This window comes from Leucoraja erinacea, chromosome 10 (genome assembly GCF_028641065.1).
Source record: "Leucoraja erinacea ecotype New England chromosome 10, Leri_hhj_1, whole genome shotgun sequence".
NCBI lineage: Eukaryota > Metazoa > Chordata > Chondrichthyes > Rajiformes > Rajidae > Leucoraja > Leucoraja erinaceus.
The window spans coordinates 17,069,287-17,091,193 of record NC_073386.1 but is presented as its reverse complement, the minus strand read 5'-3'; the positions used below and the strand labels follow the sequence as shown (position 1 = coordinate 17,091,193).

The 21,907-nt window shown below is 44.6% G+C and overlaps 1 protein-coding gene across 4 annotated transcripts in view; it reads left to right on the top strand.

The window, feature by feature from the left end:
* Window positions 1-19,609, top strand: part of LOC129700843 (monocarboxylate transporter 13-like) — a 33,111-nt gene extending 13,502 nt beyond the window's left edge. The window contains exons 2-8 of one of the 4 annotated variants that reach the window (XM_055641598.1): window positions 947-1,055; window positions 2,503-2,569; window positions 3,796-3,876; window positions 9,206-9,472; window positions 11,589-11,732; window positions 15,560-16,354; window positions 16,754-19,609. In XM_055641598.1, the coding sequence (XP_055497573.1) occupies window positions 9,211-9,472; window positions 11,589-11,732; window positions 15,560-16,354; window positions 16,754-17,010 (1,458 nt within the window). In that variant the 5' untranslated portion in view covers window positions 947-1,055; window positions 2,503-2,569; window positions 3,796-3,876; window positions 9,206-9,210 and the 3' untranslated portion in view covers window positions 17,011-19,609. Of the gene's footprint in view, window positions 1-946; window positions 1,056-2,502; window positions 2,596-2,682; window positions 3,367-3,795; window positions 3,877-9,205; window positions 9,473-11,588; window positions 11,733-15,559; window positions 16,355-16,753 lie in introns of those variants that run through there. The other 3 variants (XM_055641596.1, XM_055641599.1, XM_055641597.1) reach the window with 3 other exon arrangements.
* Window positions 19,610-21,907: the final 2,298 nt, after the last annotated feature.

Sequence of the window (21,907 nt, the reverse complement as noted above, 5' to 3'; positions counted from 1 at the left end):
TAATGTTTTTTTCTTGCCCAAGAATTACATTGCTACCTAACCCTTCCTCATTACTCAATACCCAGTCTAGAATAGCCTGCTCTCTCGTTGGTTCCTCTACTGTTGATTTAGATAACTATGAAATCCTCTTCCTCAGCACCCCTGCCGTTAAAAATGTTAAAATGTACCTTCCTGTCTTTTTTTTTTGAAATTGTTCTAACAAAACTAAAAATAAACAAATCAATAAATAAATGGTTTTTTTTTAAGAATGACGTGCTACCAGCCTGAAATGGGAAATACTTTTTGTATATCCGTTAATCCTTCCATCTGAAACCAATTAGCCTACATCTTTGGAGTGTGGGAGGAAACCAGAGCACCCGGTGATACTGCACACATTCACAGGGAGAACGTACAGACAGTACCTATAGTCAGGATCGAACCCAGGCGCTGTAAGGTTGCGTCACCATGCTGCCCGAACTGTTCAATGTTTCTTCAAATCATTTTTACAGAATAGGTAAATTAAATTGAAAAGAATGTAAAGGTTTTTGCAATTCAGCTCTTCAAACTAGTATATCTCATGTATGTGAATGATAGTTCAATGAGCTGAAATAAACATTTTAGTATTCAGCGAGAGATTAAGTCAGGTCATTGTGGTTTGAGCATTGCCTATAATTTGCTTGCTTAGAATGTTCCCAGATTGTGGTGGAAAACCTCATTATCTTTCATGAAATTCATGAACTACCTCCATGTGCACATTATGTCTGTTGGAGGTTGATCAAATATAAAGCAGAAGCCAATAAAATGACCTTTGATTCCAGATTCCCCGCACCTGTTCACGTATCAATAGCTTTGGCCTTTTGAGCAGTTTCTGAATTTTTGTTTCTCGGGCCAGTTTGCCAATGTATTCTTTTCACTAAAAATTGTTTTGGACTCGCTGTGATTGCCTTTGTCCGATTGTGTATTGTAGATGTCAAACTGCTGACTGGCAAGCAAATGGACTTCCTGAGATGGTGTGCTCCCAATCAGTTGAGCTGCTAATGTTTCCTGGATACAACATGCCAAAGCACCAACTACTGGTCAGTAAACCTTATTCCATGCAAAGCGCTGGAGTAACTCAGCAGGCCAGGCAGCATTGCTGGAGGACATGGACAGGTGACGTTTCTGGTCGAGACCCTTCTTCAGACATTAAAATCTGAAGAAGGGTCCCAACCCGAAACATCACCTATCTATGTTCTCTAGAGATGCTGCCTGACCCATTGAGTTACTCCAGCATTCATTTTTTGTGTGTAAACCCAACATAGTGTTAATACAAAAGAAAGGCCAAATTTCCTCGTGCAACCCAGGCAGTTTGTAGTATTCAATAGTCTGATGATGGTTGTTGGGAAAAAGCTGTTCCTGAACCTGGATGTTACCATTTTCAGACTTTTCTATCAACTTCCCAATGGCAGGAGTGAAATGACAGCATGGCCAGGGTGGTGTGGGTCCTTAATGGTATTGGCTGCCTTTTGGATGCAGCACCTCTTATTGATCCCTTCGATGGTGAGGAAGTCGGTACCCGTGATGGGACGGGGCAGTGTTCACCACTTTTTGCAATCTCCTTTGTTCCTGGGTGTTCAAGTTGCTGAACCAGGCTGTGATGTAAGCAGTCAGTGATTTCTCTACTGTCCAGCTCTAGAAGTTCAAGAGAGTATTCGTCGATATACCGATCCTTCTCCATTTTCTAAGGATGTGGCTTTCTTTATAATTGATAGGCTTTCTTTATAATTGCATCAATGAGCTGTTCCTGAACCTGGTGGTGTTGGACTGTGGACGTCTGTACCTCCTACCCAGTGGCAGCAGTGAGAAGGGGTCAAGGCCTCTCTGGGGCAGGGCCTATGCGGGTGCTTTTGATGTTGGGTGGGTTGTTCTCGTGATGGACCAGGCTGAATCCACCCCTCTCTGCAGCCTCTTGCATTCCTAAAGTCCAAAGAATGGTCCCAACCCAAAATGTCACGTCCATTTCCCTCCACACATGCTGCTTGACCCATGAAGTCCCTCCAGCAGATTGTTTTTTGCTAGCTCAAATAAATGATAACCATGAATCCTTGAGACGTCAGACAACAGCGTTATTACAGGTGAGTTCCCCATAACTGATCCAGTTCCCTCCGATTCTAATAGGTTTAACATATCAAGGAAGCCGGACGAACAAAATGGGATGCAGATATCACTTAAAAAATATTTCTTTAAATTGTACAAAGTCTATGTACAAAGTTTATTTCGCTTCATCAGCGAAATAAATAACAAGTAATATTGGGGATATCCTTCTGCAATCACATGTACATTGGAGTTGAACATCTTCCTCAGTCACTTGTGTTACTCATTTGACATAGTAGAAAGTAGAACCAAATATGACTGTCTCTATAATTCAAATCTTGTCAGTGGATTATCATGCACTGTGATACTGCACATTTTTCTTTTGTCGCTGTGACCTCAAAAACATTTGTAAATTAATGCATTGTTAAGGAATGTATTGATATTTTACAGCTGTAGGCAGCAGGTGTTTTCGTTGACTGCAGAAGGACACACAAGGCAACTGTGAAGACTCGCCGTGGTGAGTGGCAAGCAGCTGACGCGTAGGTCAGTCACTTTATATTTCTGCTGCTTCTGAGAGGTGAGGGTGCGTCACACCAAGTGTGTACAGAGCTCTCCCCTGGGAACCTGTGTCTGTGACTGCGCAGAGTATTGGGCGCGTTGAGGCCTTGCACGGAAGCCCCGGGTGGGCAAAGAAAGTCACACACTAACCTTGCCCATGAGTCCATCCCTTGGCCATTTCCAGCCCCATCTGGTGAAAGGTCTGCTGTTCCTATTTGGCCCCGTTAGCCATTTCAGCACCTAATACAGCAGTGGAAACGAGTCGTCTTCAACCCAAACACGCTGTCTAAGAAGGCGCATTGAATTGCCTGCAGTATTTGTGTGCGCTGTCCGTGAGCTGGGGTTATGTGTTTGCACGGGCCCGAATTTGGTATCTGATCATGAATAGCTGCCAGGTGCACCCAGCAGCTGGAAACATTTAACCTTGAAGCAGATTTGGGTAAATTAAACTATACACGTGAATCTGATAAGGAAGCAACATCAGGGTGAAATAGAAGTCAGCAACATGTACTATTTGCCAGCAATTTTTTAATCACTTTTGACATATATTGTTCTTGTAATTTCTGCTCTGCTCCACCCTAAACTCCTGCCCCCTCTCTTCCGCCAATAACTCCTCCCCAACCAGAATAGTTTCCTTCAATTGACTCGGGTAATAGAATGCCTGCTAAAAATAGATTCATCTGATAACAACCAGTCAGAACAGAGCCACTTCCATTGTGCGCAGGATTCAGTTCATGCAACAGGCGGCTTCTGCAGGTAATGCACAAGGGCTTATTATCCGTGGTGATATGGACTGTCCTGGCTGTAATTGCAAAGATCTCCTGGGCCGAAGAGCAGTGTTGAGGGAAAGCTACACCGATGGTGGGTGCTGCCCTTCCGAGGAGATATTAGAGCAAATCTGCCACTTGGAAGGATGCAGAGTTGCGAAGATCCTTGAGGCATCATTCGAAAGAGATGCAGAGGAGTTTCTCTTGGAGTCTGGCCACAACGTGTATCCTTCAACCAGCATTAGTAATGTGGATTGTCTTGCTGTGTGCCACATTGTTGTTCTCTGTTTTCTGTTTTTTCTACATTACAACTATAATTGTACATAACATTACATCCTTGATTGCAAATTGCTTAGAGATATTTTGTGGAAATTAAGGGAGATGGGATAAATGCATTATAATATTTTTTTTAATGCAGGAATTTGCAGAGAAACTTGACAGTAATTTCATATCCAGAAAACTTGCATTGAAAGCTTTCAACTGGAGTGACTAAGCGCAGGTAAGATCAAAAGTGCAGAAAATGACTGTTTAAATGAGAGAGCTATTTACATTTGCCCCAGGCTATTTTTTAGTTGATTTAAGCAGGTGGGGTTTAATAGAGCTTCAACTGGTAATATTCCTTTGTAACACATTTAACCATATAACCATATAACCATATAACAATTACAGCACGGAAACAGGCCATCTCGGCCCTACAAGTCCATGCCGAACAAATTTTTTTCCCCTTAGTCCCACCTGCCTGCACTCATACCATAACCCTCCATTCCCTTCTCATCCATATGCCTATCCAATTTATTTTTAAATGATACCAATGAACCTGCCTCCACCACTTCCACTGGGAGCTCATTCCACACCGCTACCACTCTCTGCGTAAAGAAGTTCCCCCTCATATTACCCCTAAACTTCTGTCCATTAATTCTGAAGTCATGTCTTGTTTGAATCTTCCCTATTCTCAAAGGGAAAAGCTTGTCCACATCAACTCTGTCTATCCCTCTCATCATTTTAAAGACCTCTATCAGGTCCCCCCTTAACCTTCTGCGCTCCAGAGAATAAAGACCTAACTTATTCAACCTATCTCTGTAACTTAGTTGTTGAAACCCAGGCAACATTCTAGTAAATCTCCTCTGTACTCTCTCTATTTTGTTGACATCCTTCCTATAATTGGGCGACCAAAATTGTACACCATACTCCAGATTTGGTCTCACCAATGCCTTGTACAATTTTAACATTACATCCCAGCTTCTATACTCAATGCTCTGATTTATAAAGGCTAGCATACCAAAAGCTTTCTTTACCACCCTATCTATATGAGATTCCACCTTCAAGGAACTATGCACGGTTATACCCAGATCGCTCTGTTCAACTGTATTCTTCAATTCCCTACCATTTACCATGTACGTCCTATTTCTCCATTTGACCTGCGAGAAATATTGCTCTTCGAACACTGACCCATCCATACCTCTATAACCTCAGGAGGTGAACAGAAGCCATGGGGAATGATTTAGGCATGTTTTAATTGTCCGAATTATAGAAAGAGAAATGTTTGTGGTGTCAGTTTTTTTAATTTGCTTTATCCACTTCCAACAACAATAGGAGGAGGACACTCAGCCCATCAGTCCCATGTTGATTCCCAGCAGTGCAGTCCCTTTTCTGTCTCCCGACTTCCTCGTAGCCTGAAATTTATCTTGCATCCTCATCAACTCCCCTTCCATTCTTTTGCTGTTTACCTGCACTAAAGTATAATTTACCATCACCCATTAATCCACAAGTCATATCTTTGGGATGTAGGATAAACCACCACAAAGAAGAAGAATGACACTCGGTCATGGGAAGATGATACAAACTTAATATGGCCATAGTCTGATCCGTTGAACGCAGGTCCCTGTAGTTGGGGAGGCAGGAGCACTAACCGCTGCACCATGTACCACTCTGCTTGATATATGATTTTGCAAGTGTTTATGAACTAATTACATTGCCATTTGCACGTTCTCCTTGTGACTGGGTTCCATCCAGATGCTCCAGTTTACTCCCACGTCCCAAAGACTTGTGAGTAGTAGGTTAGTTGGCCTCTATAAATTGCCCTCTAGTGTGGAGGGTGTGGATTAGACATTGGGATAACACGGCACCAGTGTGAACGGGTGATTGATAGTCAGCAGGGCCTTCGTTTGACAAAGGTGTATGAAGGAACTGCAGTTGCTGGTTTACACTAAAGATAGACACAATATGCTGGAGTCTGAAGAAGGGTCTCGACCCGAAACGTCACCCATTCCTTCTCTCCAGAGATGGTGCCTGTTCCGTTGAGTTACTCCAGCATTTTGTGTCCACCGTTGGTTGGATAAAGGGTCTGTTTCCATGGTGTATCTCTGAACATTTACCTCGATAACCATCTGTCCATTAATTTAGAAGCTTGGGTTAATGCTTCAACTAGAACGTCACGTAAATGTTTCATGCATTTGTCCAATGTGATTAATCCAGACATCACCACATGATTTTATCTTGTTTTGGTAATTTTTTTTCCACTAAGGCCCAGAAATTGAGGTTCTTTATGTTTATGAATGACAATGTTAAGTTGGAAGGTACACAAAATTGCTGGAGAAACTCAGCGGGTGCAGCAGCATTCTATGGAGCGAATAGGCGACGTTTCGGGCCGAAACCCTTCTTCAGACTGATGGGGGGTGGGAGGGGAGAAGGAAGGAAAAAGAGGAGGAGGAGGAACCCGAGGACGGGGGGATGGGAAGAGACAGCTCAAGGGTTAAGGAAGGGGAGGAGACAGCAAGGGCTAGCAAAATTGGGAAAATTCAACATGCCATCAGGATGCAAGCTGCCCAGGCGGAATATGAGGTGCTGTTCCTCCAATTTCCGGTGTTGCTCACTCTGGCAATGGAGGAGACTCAGGACAGAGAGGTCGGATTGGGAATGGGAGGGGGAGTTGAAGTGCTGAGCCACCGGGAGTTCAGGTAGGTTGTTGCGGACTGAGCAGAGGTGTTCAGTTGGAATTTGGACAATTTACTTCAGCCAGGGCAAAAGATAGTAAAAGCCAACAGAATCCGGGTGCTTAAAGGGCAGCTGGTCGTCTAATGCTTAGCTAAAGTTAAATTTTTATTAATTCTGCTAAAACTAGAGGAATCAAATTTGAATCTTTGAAATGATAAAGTTGGTGGGGGCGAGTGCGGCTCCACCTAGTGGCGAGGTCTTAGAAAACCTTGAAACCAGAGCCTAGTCAGCATTGATGGAAATTGGGAAACATTTTATCAGTGGAATTAGTGGATGAGAGGCACCTTCATTCGCGTGGATAATTTAAAAAAACCATGATGATCGAATTTTGGCTGGCGAGAATACTGAAGAATGTGGAGGCCAAGTGGGTGGGTGGATTTGGGATGTAGAAACAAGGAACTGCAGATAATAGAAAAGAGGAATTGGAGATGCTGAATTGCCAAGACACACAATGTTGAGATAACTCAGCGGGTCAGGCAGCATCCCTGGAGAAAATGGATAGGGGATGTTTCGGGTCGGGACCCTTCAGTCTGACGTTGGGTGACGTTTCGGGCCGGAGACCTCCTTCAGCCTGAAGAAGGGTCCACAACACATCCATGTTCTCCAGCGATGCTGCGTGACCCGCTGAGTTACTCCAGCATTTTATGTCTCTTTTTTTTTGGATGGAATCGGAATCCTATTGAATGATGGAACAGCTGCCAACAGTTGAGTGACCTTGTCCTGTTTTCCCAAAAGGAAGGCGCGAAGGTTCCGACATGTACTGTCGAATGCTGGCCCAGTGCCTGAATGGTGACACCATTCAACTGAGCAAGCTCCAGCTTTCCCTGCCAGCCTTTCCTAGCGTAAAGCTGAAGAGCAGGACGGCGGGATCATCCCGTCCCCCCCGTACAGCACATCCGTGCACCACCACCTAAAGTCACTACACTACACGGCCTGCTGTGCTTGCCTGCTGTTATAAAGTACTTCACCTTCTGTCGGCTGCATTAGTAACTCCTGCATTTGAGGGAGTTTGGTGCAGGCTGAATGTGCTGCACGGTTTGCTGAATGGCCAGGAAATGTGAAGTTCCTGTTTTTTTAACTTCTTGGAAGAAGGTTCCATCACAGAAGCCAGTTGGACTAACGTTGCACATCTCGTGCTGAATGGGGACAATCCTTTTGTCCACTCAGCGCCCTCCCCCATGCTCACTGCTACCTAGACTAACTACTTTCTTTCTTGATTCTGATGTAACGTATTATCGCTTTATAATTATCACATGTCCTGAGATACATACAATGCCAGTAGACTATGCTGTATATGACTACAAAAAGATGAAGGGGAAAAAAATGCAAAATATAGTGTAGAAACAAGGAACTGCAGATGCTGGAATCTTCAGGAAAACAGGAGTAAGCCATTTAGAACGGAGATGAGGAAACACTTTTTATCACAGAGAGTGGTGAGTCTGTGGAATTCTCTGCCTCAGAGGGCAGTGGAGGCAGGTTCTCTGGATGCTTTCAAGAGAGAGCTAGATAGGGCTCTTAAAAATAGCGGAGTCAGTGGATATGGGGAGAAGGCAGGAACGGGGTACTGAGGGGGATGATCGGGGATGATCAGCCATGATCACATTGAATGGCTGGCTCGAAGGGCCGAATGGCCTACTCCTGCACCAATTGCCTATTGTCTATTGAGGAAAACACAGAATGCTGGAGTAACTCAATGGGTCAGGCAGCAACTCTGGAGAACATGGGTAGGTGACACTCCAGCACTTTGTGTCTATGTTTGTAAACCAGCATCTGCAGTTCCTTGTTTCGACACGGTGGTACAAGGATAGGGCATACAAATTGACAAGGACTCTCGTTATTGCTCAACTTTAGTTCATTTTCATTCATCGTTTACTGCCCATCCCTAACTTTCCTTGTGAAGGTTATGGTGACATGCTGCATCATTTCTCATTACCACATGTTCTTAAACCAATGAGTGGCGACGTGTCGGTTAGGGACCCTTGGCTGAAGAAAATGCAGATTTTTAAAAAAAAGTACAAGGGCAGCAAAAAGGTAGAGTGGAATGTCAGGATACATCATTGGCATATGAGAGGTCTGATTATAGCAGGAAGAAGCTGTTCTTGAATCAGGTTACATGTACTTTCAACCCTTAGTATCTTTGGCTCGACGGGAAAGGGGTGAAGGGAAAATGACCAAGGTGCAAGTGGTCATTAATTATGTTAGTTGCTTTCCCGCGGGAGTGTGAAGTGTTGATAGAGTGGATAGGGGTATGGGGTGGCAGCTAGCTTGCATGATCAACTGCGCTGTTTCCACCACTCTACAATCTCTTGCGATCTTGAGCGCAGGAGATGCCATACCAAGCTGTGATGCATCGCGATAGGATGCTTTCTGCGGTGCATCTGTAGAAATTGGTACGAGTCATTTGGAAATGTGTAAATCTATTGAGAATATGGATTTACAATGTAATGGCGCCACAGAAGGCTGTGGAGGGCAAGTCATGGGATATTTTTAAGGCTGAGATGGATAGATTCTTGATTAGCACGGGTATCAGGGGTTCTGGGGAGAAGGCAGGAGAATGGGAATAGGAGGGAGAGATAGATCAGCCATGATTGAATGGTGGAGTAGACTTGATGGGCCGAATGGCCCAATTCTGCTCCTATCACATATTGACCTTATGATCACCGGCATCAAGGAGATATCAGATCTGTATTATCTAACTTAAATAAATATAAGGAATTGTGAAAATCAGAAATACACTAGATAATTAAAATTGAGAGATGTCTTGGGTTTGATGTGCCATTAAAATGAGTTCAGTAGAAGTAACTGATTTGCTTTAACTTGTTTGTATCTATTAGGCTCAATGGAAGGTGCAACTTTAGAAGAACCTGGAGATGTTGACTCTCCTCTCAAGAAGCCAAATAACAGTGCCCCTCCTCGGAAATATGCGGACGGTGGCTACGGATGGGTCATTCTAGCCTCCTGCTTCGTTATAACCGGCCTGACGGCAAGCTTTGTGAGATCGTTTGGGATTTTTTTCCTCGATGTCCAGAATTACTTCGACACAATTGCCTTTAAGGTTTCGTGGATCAGTGCGATCACAGTGGCTGTGTTTCATTTTGGATGTAAGTGGCAGTTTCTAGTCTCGGTCATGTAACTGTGCAGATGCTGCGTTCGCTCTGAGCTCTGAGCCGCTCACACGTCATTGAGTTCCTGTGAATACAGCATTTTTATTTTAATGGAGGGGGGGGGGGGGGAGATGCGGTCACATTTCGAGTATCATGTTCAGTTTTGGGAACCATGTTATAGGAAAGATGTCGTCAAGCTCGAAATGATGCAGAGAAGATTTTGTGAGGATGTTGCCAGGACTCGAGGGCCTGAGCTATAGGGGGAGGTTGAGCAGGCTGGGACTCTATTCCCTGGAGCACAGGAGGATGAGGGGTGATCTTATAGAGGTGTACAAAATCGTGAGAGGAACAGATTGGGTAAACGCAGAGTCTCTGGCCCAGAGTGGGGAAAGAGAACCAGAAGACATAGGTTTAAGGTTGGGGGAAAAGATTTAATAGGAACCTGAGGGGTAACCTTTTACACAAAGGGTGGTGGGTGTATGGAAGGAGCTGACGGAGGAGGTAGTTGAGGCAGAGATTAATGCGACATTTAAGAAACATTTAGACAGGTACGTGAATGGAATGGGTATAGAGGGAAATGGGCCACAGGTGGAACAAGTTGGTCGGTGTGGGCAGGTTGGGCTGATGGGCCTGGTTCCATGCTGTATGATTCCGACTCTTATAGATTGTGCCTGTATGGCACCAGCGTTGTGGCGACTCTTGCGTACTACCTTGGTGCAACCTACTTTTCTTGCACTCTTGTACGAGTATGGTTGTGCCTGTGTACCTTAAGAGCTTTGCTGACTGAACTGTATGCAAAAAAAGGAATTTCACTGTACCTATGTACATGTGATAATACAGCACCATTGAACCATAGGTTTGTGAACCAGCTGGAACTAAACGGCAGCCAGCTGTGCCTATGGCAACGAAAGCCGGTTGTCGCAGTTCCTTGCAAGCGGAGGGCCGAGCTGGTCAGAGCATTGGACCCCCTGGTCCTCTACTGCAATCTCATCTGGCCCTCCGCTCCATACCAGGGAGAGTTAGCATTGGGACGGTGATGATATTTCATCCACAGACTCAAACAAATAGCAGATGCTGGGAAGTGCTTGTGTTTTTAAGATGCCTTTGACTGCCAGGGACTTTTCAATACCTGTGACCAAGACTTGCGATACCTGTGGGAGGGAACCTGGGTTTCCTCTGGTTTCCTCCCACATCCCAAAGATGTAGAAAAATAGAAAATAGGTGCAGTAGGCCATTCGGCCCTTTGAGCCAGCAACGCCATTCAATATGATCATGGCTGATCGGCCTAAATCAGTACACCTGTGTGGGTTTGTAGGTTAATTAGCCTCTGTAAATTGCCCCTAATGTGTAATGAGTGGTGCAAAAGTGGGATAACATAAAACTAGTATGAATGCGTGTTCGATGTATCACTCCACCCCACAAAGCCCTTGATCGTCAACAACCTGAGGCCTATTTGACCACTTGAAGCCTGCCCTGCCTCATGGTACACCTCTCCGGCTTGGAGACTCCACTTCTATGCCCACGCCTACCACATCCAGAATTTGTAGGTCTGGATGAGCTGTTAACCTGGTAGTAATTCCAGGCCACAGGATTAACAGTAACTTGCAAATCTTCCCGTCTTTGGTATGCGGCAGGAAACCAGACTACCCGGAGGGAACCCAAGCGGTCACGGGGAGAACAAGCAAACTGCACACAGATAGCATCAGAGGTCAGGATTGAACCCAGGAGTCTGGTGCTGTCAGGCCAGTGTTTGCCCCTATGTCTGTCAAGTTTGCACTCCTTATACCACATAAATCTTCACCACTTTAGTAGTCGGATTGATTGTTGGTGATCCTAAATGTTGGTATTAATTTCAAACTCATTTGAAACTATTGCCTTGTAGTTCCTTTAGGGAAAACATTGCTGTCTAACTAGAAGTTAGACACAAAATGCTGGAGTGACTCAGCATTTCTGGAGCGAAGGAATGGGTGACGTTTTGGAGCGAGACCCTTCTTAAATGTCACCCATTTCTCTCCAGAGATGCTGCCTGTATTTTGTGCCTATCTTTGGTGTGAACCAGCATGTGCAGTTCTTTACACCTTGCTGTGTAACTGTTGCTTTGTTGTCCCTGCAGCTCCGTTAGCCAGTGCCATCAATTTCAAGCTATCGCTCAGGGTCATCACCATCATTGGCGGCATCTTCTCCATGCTCGGGCTGCTCCTGGGATCCTTTGCCTTAAGTCTGACCTGGATGTACTTCACTACTGGTGCTCTCGTAGGTAATTGAATGAGTTAAGCTTCTACTCTCGATCACGTGCAAAAAGCTGTCATTAAGACAACTGCAAGGAAACACCCCCATTACACCATAAAGTCATCTGAACTCCTTGACTTACACAGGTAAGTGATTGAGTTAAGCTTCTATCACTGATGGTAGGCATAAACCTGTCATAGAAACAAAACAAATAACTGCAGTAGTAGGCCATTCGGCCCATCGAGCCAGCACCGCCATTCAATATGATCATGGCTGATCATCCAAAATCAGTAATCTGTTCTGGTTTTTTCTCCATATTCCTTGATTCTGTATTCTGTCATTGAGATAACAGCTACAAAACACTCCCATTAAATGATAAGGTTATCCAAACTCCTGGGCACTCTTGTAGGTAACTGAGTTAAGCCTGTATCAGTAGTTGTATACATTAAACCTGTCATTCAGATGAAGGCTAGGTAACATGTTCAAGAAGAAACTGCAGATGCTGAAAAATCAAAGGTAGCAAAAAGTGCTGGAGAAACTCAGCGGGTGCGGCAGCATCTATGGAGCGAAGGAAATAGGCAACGTTTCGGGCCGAAACCCTTCTTCAGATGAAACTCTCAATACACTCCAACCTCATTTGCATTCCTTTAACACATAGGTTTGTAATGAATTTGTTTGTCTTGCAGAAACCTTTATTAAATTGATGTAATTAAGTTGATCTTAATTGGATTTGAGTTCCAATTCCTCTTTTGTTTTAAATTTCAATCCTGGCATGTGGTTGTTGCCAATATTTATTGCTCCTCTTCAATTGCCCTTGAGCCCAGAGGAAGTGAACTACCACTTTGAAGCACTGCGTTCCATGTAGTGAATGTGTTCTCATAATAAGTATGAAAGACCACCCAACATGTGATAACTAGGAATGCTGGTTTATACTAAGGATAGACACAAAATATAAAAACTGAAACCCGAAACGTCATCTATTCATGTTCTCCAGGGATGATCAGTCTTAAGAAGGGTCTTGACCTGAAACATCAGGATTAGTCTGACGAAGGGTCTCGACCCGGAACGTCACCCATTCCTTCTCTCCAGAGATGCTGCCTGACCCGCTGAGTTACTCCAGCGTTTTGTGTCTACCTCCAGGGATGTTGCCTGCCCCGCTGAGTTACTCCAGCACTTTGTGTCTCTCTTTGAAGGAACACCAATATATTTAACATGGATACATTTCCAAGTCAAGATGCTGCAAGGCATGGAGGGGTTGTAGGAGTTGATGCTCCCCTGCTGCTAATGTTGTCCTTCGAGGTGATACAGGTGATGGGTTTTAGAGATGTTATTAACGAGTTGAATTGATGTGGTGAATGATATGCACTGCAGTCAAGGCACACCTAGGGTGAATGGTTCAGGCAATAATATGTGGATTGCTTTGTCCTGGTTAGTGCTGTAGTTCTTGATATAGTCAACACTGTTGCCACAACACATTTAGGCAAGTGGAAAGCATTCTAGCAAACCGCTGACTTGTGGAAGGCAGAAAAGGTTTGTAAAGTCAGCTGGTGAATGACTTGCCATGGACAGCTCAGCCTCTATGTACAAAATTACGAGGGGGAAGTGATGGGGTGAATTCACTCAGTCTTTAAGAAAACTTTAAGAGGAACCTGAGCTGTAATTCTTTCACTTGGAGGGTGGCGAGTACCAGAGGGAGTAGTTGAGGTTAAAAATATACTGTAATTAGGACATGGATAGGATAGGCTTAGAGGGGTACTGGCCAAACCCAGGCAAATGGCACAAGCTTAGAAGGGGCTTCTTGACGGGGGCCCTGTTTTATGTCCTGTATGACTCTGACTGAGGTTTTTCTTGTAGCTACAGTATTGATGCAGATCAAGTTTCCACTAGTGATCTCAGATGGGGGATTAATCTGCTGGTAATCCCATCAGATTTTAGAATCTTGATTGGACTGACTTTGCTAGAAATAGTCATTTGCTGGCACTTGTGTTTCTTGATTGTTACTTCCCACGTCAGCCCATGCCTGCCCATTGTCGTGATGTTGTTGCATGTCATGTGGATAGCTTCATTTTCTGAGGAGTTGTGAATGGAATTGTACATTGGGCAATCATTGGCACCCCACCTCTGACCTTACAGTATGCTGGAAGGAAGGTTATCAGTGAAGACTGCACTGAGGAGCTCCCCAGTGTAGTTCTGGGATTGAGATGCTGGCTTCCAACTACCATGAGTTAGATATGACTTTGGCTGTGGACATCTTTGAGCAGTTTATTGGTGAGTGAGTGATACCTGTTAGTGATGTTGACATCTCTGTCAACACCGACCTTCATTGTGTTGAGAATTGTGGACAAATTGCTGGTGATATTTATTAATCGGCACTTGAATCGACCAAACCTACTTTGACACCATCAATGTATGTGTGTACTGCTTTGCTTCCTGAAGTCAATCACACACCTTTGTTTGGTTTAGTTCAGAGATACAGTGTGGAAACAGGCCCTTTGGCCCACCGAGTCCACGCCGACCAGCGATCACCCGTACATTAACACTATCAGGTGCAGCAGGCTGTGAAGAAAGCGAATCGTATGTTAGCATTCATAGCAAAAGGATTTGAGTATAGGAGCAGGGAGGTTCTACTGCAGTTGTACAGGGTCTTGGTGAGAACACACCTGGAGTATTGCATACAGTTTTGGTCTCCTAATCTGAGGAAAGACATTCTTGCCATAGAGGGAGTACAGAGAAGGTTCACCAGACTGATTCATGGGATGCCAGGACTTTCATATGAAGAAAGACTGGATAGACTCGGCTTGTACTCGCTAGAATTTAGAAGATTGAGGGGGGGATCTTATAGAAACGTACAAAATTCTTAAGGGGTTGGACAGGCTACATGCAGGAAGATTGTTCCCGATGTTGGGGAAGTCCAGAACAAGGGGTCACAGTTTAAGGATAAGGGGGAAATCTTTTAGGACCGAGATGAGAAAAACATTTTTCACACAGAGAGTGGTGAATCTCTGGAATTCTCTGCAACAGAAGGTAGTTGAGGCCAGTTCATTGGCTATTTTAAGAGGTAGTTAGATGTGGCCCTTGTGGCTAAAGGGATCAGGGGGTATGGAGAGAAGGCAGATACAGGATACTGAGTTGGATGATCAGCCATGATCATATTGAATGGCGGTGCAGGCTCGAAGGGCCGAATGGTCTACTCCTGCACCTATTTTCTATGTTTCGAAGTTTCTATCCTACATGCTAGGGACAATTTTACATGATGTCAGGAATTTCTTCACAGAAAACATGATCAGTACATGTGGAATAAAAATGGGAAAGAAAGTGTATAAACCTTGGAATCATATGAAGCAGATACAATTATGTATTATTGTTAGACGTTTATGGATTATGCCTCGCAATCCTTTCTACATATAACATTATCCTTTTCTAATTGCTACGATTTTCCTGATCTCTCACTTGTATTTTAATTGACAAACTGCTTTTCCGTTTACGAATTTAGTTTAGTTTAGAGACACAGTGCGGACATAGACCCTTTGGCCCACTGAATCCACGCTGACCAGCGATCCCCGCACATTAACACTAAATACACACACAAGGGACAAATATCAATTATACCAAGCCAATTAGCCTACAAACCCGTATGCCTTTGAAGTGTGAGAAGAAACCAGACATCCCTGGGAAAACCCACGCAGGTCAGGGGGAGAACATACAAACTCGTACAGACAGCACTCGTAGTCAGGATTGACCCTGAGTCTCAAGCACTGTAAGGCAGCAACTCTACCTCTGTGCCACCGTGCTGCCTGTAAATCTTTAGTTTACAGATCTACTACTTCTGTTGTTTTTTTATTTTTGTTCTTTCAGGTCTTGGCAATGGATTTGCATGGATTTCCTCTGTAAATCTGGTCAATCAGTACTTCACAGACCGGAGGCCACTAGCAAACGCCCTCGCCAGCTCTGGAGACAGTATATTTGTCTTCATCCTCACACCATTTTACCAGTGGCTTATCGACATTATGTCTTGGCAACAAGCAATGATGATCATCTCCGCTATATCCCTCAACATGTGTGTCTGCGGAGCCCTCATGAGGCCGTATCGTTCACAGAAGAAAAGTCAGAATTCTGCGCCATTATCCGCCATGCATTCCAGGACAGGTTTGTGTCGGAAAAGTCTGGTGCAAGAGAAGATATCGGCCTATTTAACCCTTCTGAAGCAGCCTCAATTCATCTGTCTGATCTTATTTGGGTTTTTCTCTGTGATGGGCCTGTTCATCCCAGTCGTATATCTAATTCCACATGCTCAAAACATTGGGGTTGAGGACTTTAAAGGAGCTCTTTTGATGTCCTACTGGTCGGCAGCTGACCTCATCGGAAGGCTCGGATGCGGTTGGCTTGCCAACCTGCGGCTCTTGAAGTCCATCCGCCTTGCGATAATAATGATGGTAGTTTTTAGCATACTCTTGCTGCTTATCCCTTTAGCTAAGAATTATACCTCGCTTATCATCTTCAGCTGCGTGTGTGGATTCTTTCTCGGAACCATCATGGCCCTCGTTGTCACACTCATTACTGACGTGGTCGGAGTTGAGAGGCTGAGCAGCGCACTCGGATTAATTATGCTCTTCAGAGGTGTTGGCTGCCTTCTCGGACCACCCCTGGCAGGTAATGCTCTTCACTGTTTTAACTTATTCTCCATTAGTTCTGTATCTGCGATGACTGGAGGTTGAGGGGTTATTGTTGCTATAAGAAGACCCTGTTAAACAGGCAAGTCCCATTGGCATTGGGGTGGCACAGCGGTAGAGTTGCTGCCTTGCAGAGCCAGGGACCCAGGTTCGATCCTGACTACGGGTGCTGTCTGTACGGAGTTTGTACGTTCTCCCTGCCACCCAGAGAGTGAGCATAAAACCGGAGGTGGAACCTCGTCATTGAAACACCTTCACTATTTTATTTATTTTTCACAAACCCTACGGTGTGTGTGCGCCAAAGCAAATTTCGTTCCACAAGCCATAATAGTAGTTTATTGTGGATTGGTGGTTACTGTGTGTGTGTGTTCTGTTCCAGGGTTACTGGTGGACTGGACTGGAGTATACAGCACTGCGTTCTTTCTTGCTGGAGGAGGGATGTTGATTGCAACTTTCTTTCTCATCCTCACCGACTACTTCACAACTTATGGGCAGAATTCCGATCAAAGCACAGGAAATGAGAAGGGAAATTCTAACTCTCAAGCCCGACCTCAGGAAGAAGCAGGGAAAGGAGACCTTGGCAGTGACACAAGGGGAGATCCAGCAGTGGAACTATTGAATGCCGTGCCTGAATGAAGACCTCTGCAATGTTTATGCTTTCTCTTCCAATGAACCTCTCTTGGGAAAATCGACTTCCCCTATAACTCAGTGGGACAATGCTTCAGCACGCAATAGCGTGAAAGCTCCATGAACTGTATTGTGGCTTAGGTCACAGGAGTGTCAAGGGCTCTCAGTAAGTGCCCTGCGTGTGAGCAGAAATCACATTGTCTTACAGCTTCAATAAAGGATATTGCATTCTTTGGGGGGGGGGGGGGGATATTTTTCATCCCACCCATTACACTTGGGTGTGTCGTGTCATAATTGTCCACTATAGGACAATTTGTCCTATATTCTTGCTATTGTGTTATTGCCACACAAAATATGTTGGATCAGTTCCCATTTTCCAAATCACGTATGGTTTTAGTTTCATCAGCATTAAATCAGCAGTCAATACTCGGCAAGAACCCCACCATTATTAGGCTCCAGATTCCAGCATCTGCAGTCTCTTGTTCCCCCCCATCATTGCTAGTTTCTGGGATGCACAGTTCAGGCTCCCATTACTAAAATGCTGGAAACACTCAGCAGGGCGATCGGCATGAATGAAATGACAAACTGCTGCCTCCACAGACACATTCTGACGTGCTGGACATTTCTACTTTTGATGTGCAGGAAAGAACTGCAGATGCTGGTTTAAATCTGATAGAAATTCGTCTGAAAAAGGGTCTCGACCTGAAACTTCACCCATTTCTTCTCTCCAGAGATGCCGAGTTACTCCCACATTTTTGTGTCATTCTCCTTTTGATTTCAGGTCAGCATTTGCATGTCCCTGTGCGTTGTCCCCACAATCTGCTCTCTTTAATCTATCAACACGATGGCTCCATAAACATTTGAATCTCCGTAACCCTGGCCTCACCTTATTAGTGATGTTCTCCGAGTCACAGGGTCATACAGCATGTTCTATACATCTTCCCCCCCCATAACTTAAAACTAACGCACTTCCTCAATTTTTCAGTTAGGTATTTGACCTGCAACTTTAACTTTGTTTCTCTTCCCACAGCCACTGCCCGACCTGCTGGCTGTTCACAACATTTTGTGTTTTAAATTTGCATTTTAACCATGTTTTCGATCCGTCTGAAGAGCAGCAGATAGACACAAAATGCTGGAGTAACTCAGCGGGTCAGGCAGTATTTCTGGAGAAAAGGAATAGGTCACAATTCAGTTTGGAACCCTTCTTCAGACATCCTAAAGCAGCATCGGCAGTTCCTCTGACACACTAACTGAAGAACTGTTTATTTGGAGGAGTTTCTCTGGGCCATATAAGTTCATTTCTGTGTGAAAAATCAAAAACCTGCAGATGCCGAGCAAACCAGATTTGCATGGTCTCTGACCTGAAATGTTGACAGATCTTTCCACAGATGCTGCCTGGCCTGCCGAGTGTTTCCAACGTTTTCTGTTTTCATTTCACATCGGCATTTTCATTTATAGGGGTTTGACTTCCTAGTGGAGCGGGAAGTCCTGCATAGTCAGCAGCTTTCAAAATCATCTCACCACTTAGTCACCACTGGCTCTTCCTGTTCTGTAAAGCAGATAGACATCAGGTGCCCCTCCAAAAATGCATTAAGCAGGAAGCTGATGCCCTGATTTTTGCCATTGATATAATGCCGGTGTCCTCGCCACTTAGAGACTCGAGGATCTGCGAATGCTGTAATCTTGCGTAGACCACAAAAATGCTGGAGTAACTCAGCAGGTCAGGCAGCATCTCTGGAGGACGTGGATAGATGAGGCTTCAGACTGAGAATCGCCTATCTGGACATGGTCACTGACCTGCAGAGTTACTCCAGCACTTTGTGTGCTACCGTGTCAACTTAGTTGTGTACTAGCTCAGGGACCTGTAACAGTAACTTCACAGTGCTACACTCACACACTCACACACACTGCTGCCAGGACAGAACACTGCAGTCCAGCAACATTTCAAAAGTTACCATTGCACAAATGCAGTCGAGTCCATTGTCCCTGCACAGCAGCGGCGTTAGATACTGTTTGCGGTTATAGCAAAGGAACATTTATATTGGCATGCTGTAAATAAGAAACACATCCTGTTCCCATTTTGTAGATAAACCTTTGCCCTGGTAACCCTACCCAATATTTACACTCAGCAACCAGCCTGACTTTCCATATCAGCAGGTCACCTTCTCTCTGAAGGACAAGTTTTTATTAAGGTGAGAAGAAAACAAAAAGTTCCACATTTTTTTGTCAAGAGCATACTTGGAGTAAAACCAAGGCACCTCTTGCAATCATTACTAAATGTTTTTGTCTGTAAGTACTGGGGTGCACTGCAAGGCACTTCTACCTGGTTAGGCCTGTGGTAAATATAACCACCATTGTTTGGCCCTTTACAACTGTGAACCTGCTGTTGGATCGGCTCACTCGTGCCTTAAGGAAAGGAGACAGCTGCAGTCTCTGAGATTAGCTATTTGTGTTACAGAGAAACAGTGACTGGATTTAGACAAATCAAAAGGTTGAACGGTATTTAGAGTTTAACAGACTGAAAACGATTAAGAAATGCTGAACAATGAAGGATTCTGTGACACTTGTAAATTTGATTAAAATTCTAAATCTTTTCTTTAAAATTAAAGCTGTTTGTTTTTTTTGCCCAATTCCTTGGTTAATGTGAAACTAGCTTTCACGTGTAAATTGTGTATCGGTGGCTGATAACAAATAACTTTTGGATAGCAAATGAGTTTTAAACAGATTATGTCTGTAATCAAAAGTAGAGGATTGTGCTAGGGATTGGCACTTAGGCGACCTTTTAGGCGACTGCAGGAGACTATGTGGTTGCCACATGTTCGCGGGTGGTTGGCGGGGAGTCGCCTTCATGGTCGTGAGGAGTTCCCGCATTCTCAGAACTAGTCGCCGCCTCATTATGGTCGCCGCGAATTTTTCAACATGTTGAAAAATTAGCGGCGGCCAGAATGAAGCCGCCATGGAGAGTGGCGAGAATTCTCGTGCCGTAGGTGGGTCGCCAGGAGGTTGAAGGTTCTCGAAGGTTGTAGCCGGTGCTGACCGATAAATTTCATTGGCTCATTGGGGAAAAAAAAGTAAGCAGTAGTTTTCAGAACCAAGGATAACTGACCGGTGTGTGTCTGTGTCACATTGGCTTTGCACCGTGTGAATTTCGGGTGGGGGGCTTTCTGAAGCGCGTAGGGGTTTTTATGGGCTGAAGGGACTGGTTTCCAGAGGGCTAGTATGGACATTGTGGGCCGAATGGATTCTTGGGCTGGGTGCTCAGTCACTCAAGCCTGTTGTGCTGGCAGTTGACTCACTCACGGCTGGTGGGCTGGCAGTTGACTCACGACTATTCCTTGAAATTCTATTTCAAGCAGGGTGCAAGGCCACCAAATTCAAGTGCAGTTTATTACCACTTCAAGCAGGGTGCAAAGCCACCAAATTCAAGTGCAGTTTCATACCATTTCAAGCAGGGTACAAGGCCACTAAAGACAACGAGTCGTGACCTCTCCCTCCTCCATCTTGCAGAGACTGAGCCACACCCACACTTCTGGGTTTTATAGTCTCTCTCCCCCCTTCCCACCAGAAGGGGCGTGGCCTTCTTGGCATGATTAACAGGAGAGAGAATCTCAACATTTTTAAAACACTAATAAATCTTAATTTTCATCGATGGGAAAAATCCTTGGCACCTGTGAGTGGAGGGGGACTCTGAGTAAGATGGCCAAAGATCACAGCTGTACGTGGTAGCGGTTTTTCTAAAATCAAAATAAAGCGCAAACAGGAAGTGGTCAAGATTAGACTTAATTATATATAGAAGGCAAGGCAACTTTAATTAGGCAAGGCAACTTTAATTAGGCACGGCAACTTTAATTAGGCACGGCAACTTTAATTACGCACGGCAACTTTAATTAGGCACGGCAACTTTAATTGGGCAAGGCAACTTTAATTGGGCAAGGCAACTTTAATTGGGCAAGGCAACTTTAATTGGGCAAGGCAACTTTAATTGGGCAAGGCAACTTTAATTGGGCAAGGCAACTTTAATTGGGCAAGGCAACTTTAATTGGGCAAGGCAACTTTAATTGGGCAAGGCAACTTTAATTGGGCAAGGCAACTTTAATTGGGCAAGGCAACTTTAATTAGGCAAGGCAACTTTAATTAGGCAAGGCAACTTTAATTAGGCAAGGCAGCTTTGGCATTTCCAAACCAAAAAGGCAACACAGCTTTAACATTTCCAAACCATATTTTCAAACCACATTAAGGGCACGGACAGGTCAGTAAAACCACTCAGTTTAGTAGGCATGCGTTCAGTGTTAGTCACGTCTCTCAGTCTGAGCTGTGAACATCTCGCTCCCCCATCTTGCAGAGACTGACTGAGGCACTCAACACTTCTGTGTTTTATAGTCCCTCCGGAAGGGGCGTGGCCTTCAGGAGAGAGAATCTTAACCTTTTTTAAACACTAATAACTCTTTTATTTTTAATTGATGGGAAAAATCCTCTTGTCCTGCGCAGCGGAGGGGGACTGAGTAAGATGGCAAAAAATTACAGCCATAAGTGGCAGCGTTTTTTCTAAAATCAATATACAAAACAACAGGAAGTGGTCCAGGTCAGACTTTTAGTAATATAGATAAGCAGTCGGTCCATTCTTTCATCACATGTCTGTCCCGTCATCCCAAGAATTAACCTGGTGAACCTACGCTGCATTCCCTCAATAGCAATATCTCATTATACCTGTAATCTTATGGTGGATCAGTGGAACGTAAATGGTCCAGTTTGCACGTTCTCCCTCGGACCACGTGGGTTTTCTCATTGTCTCATCCCTCCTTGCTCTCCCTCTGCGCTGAGGCAATCCAGGCCTCCGATGTTGTGACCCCGCCGGGTGATGGTGAACAAGTCCCACGGCTGAATCCGAGCTTCGCGAATGGGCCGG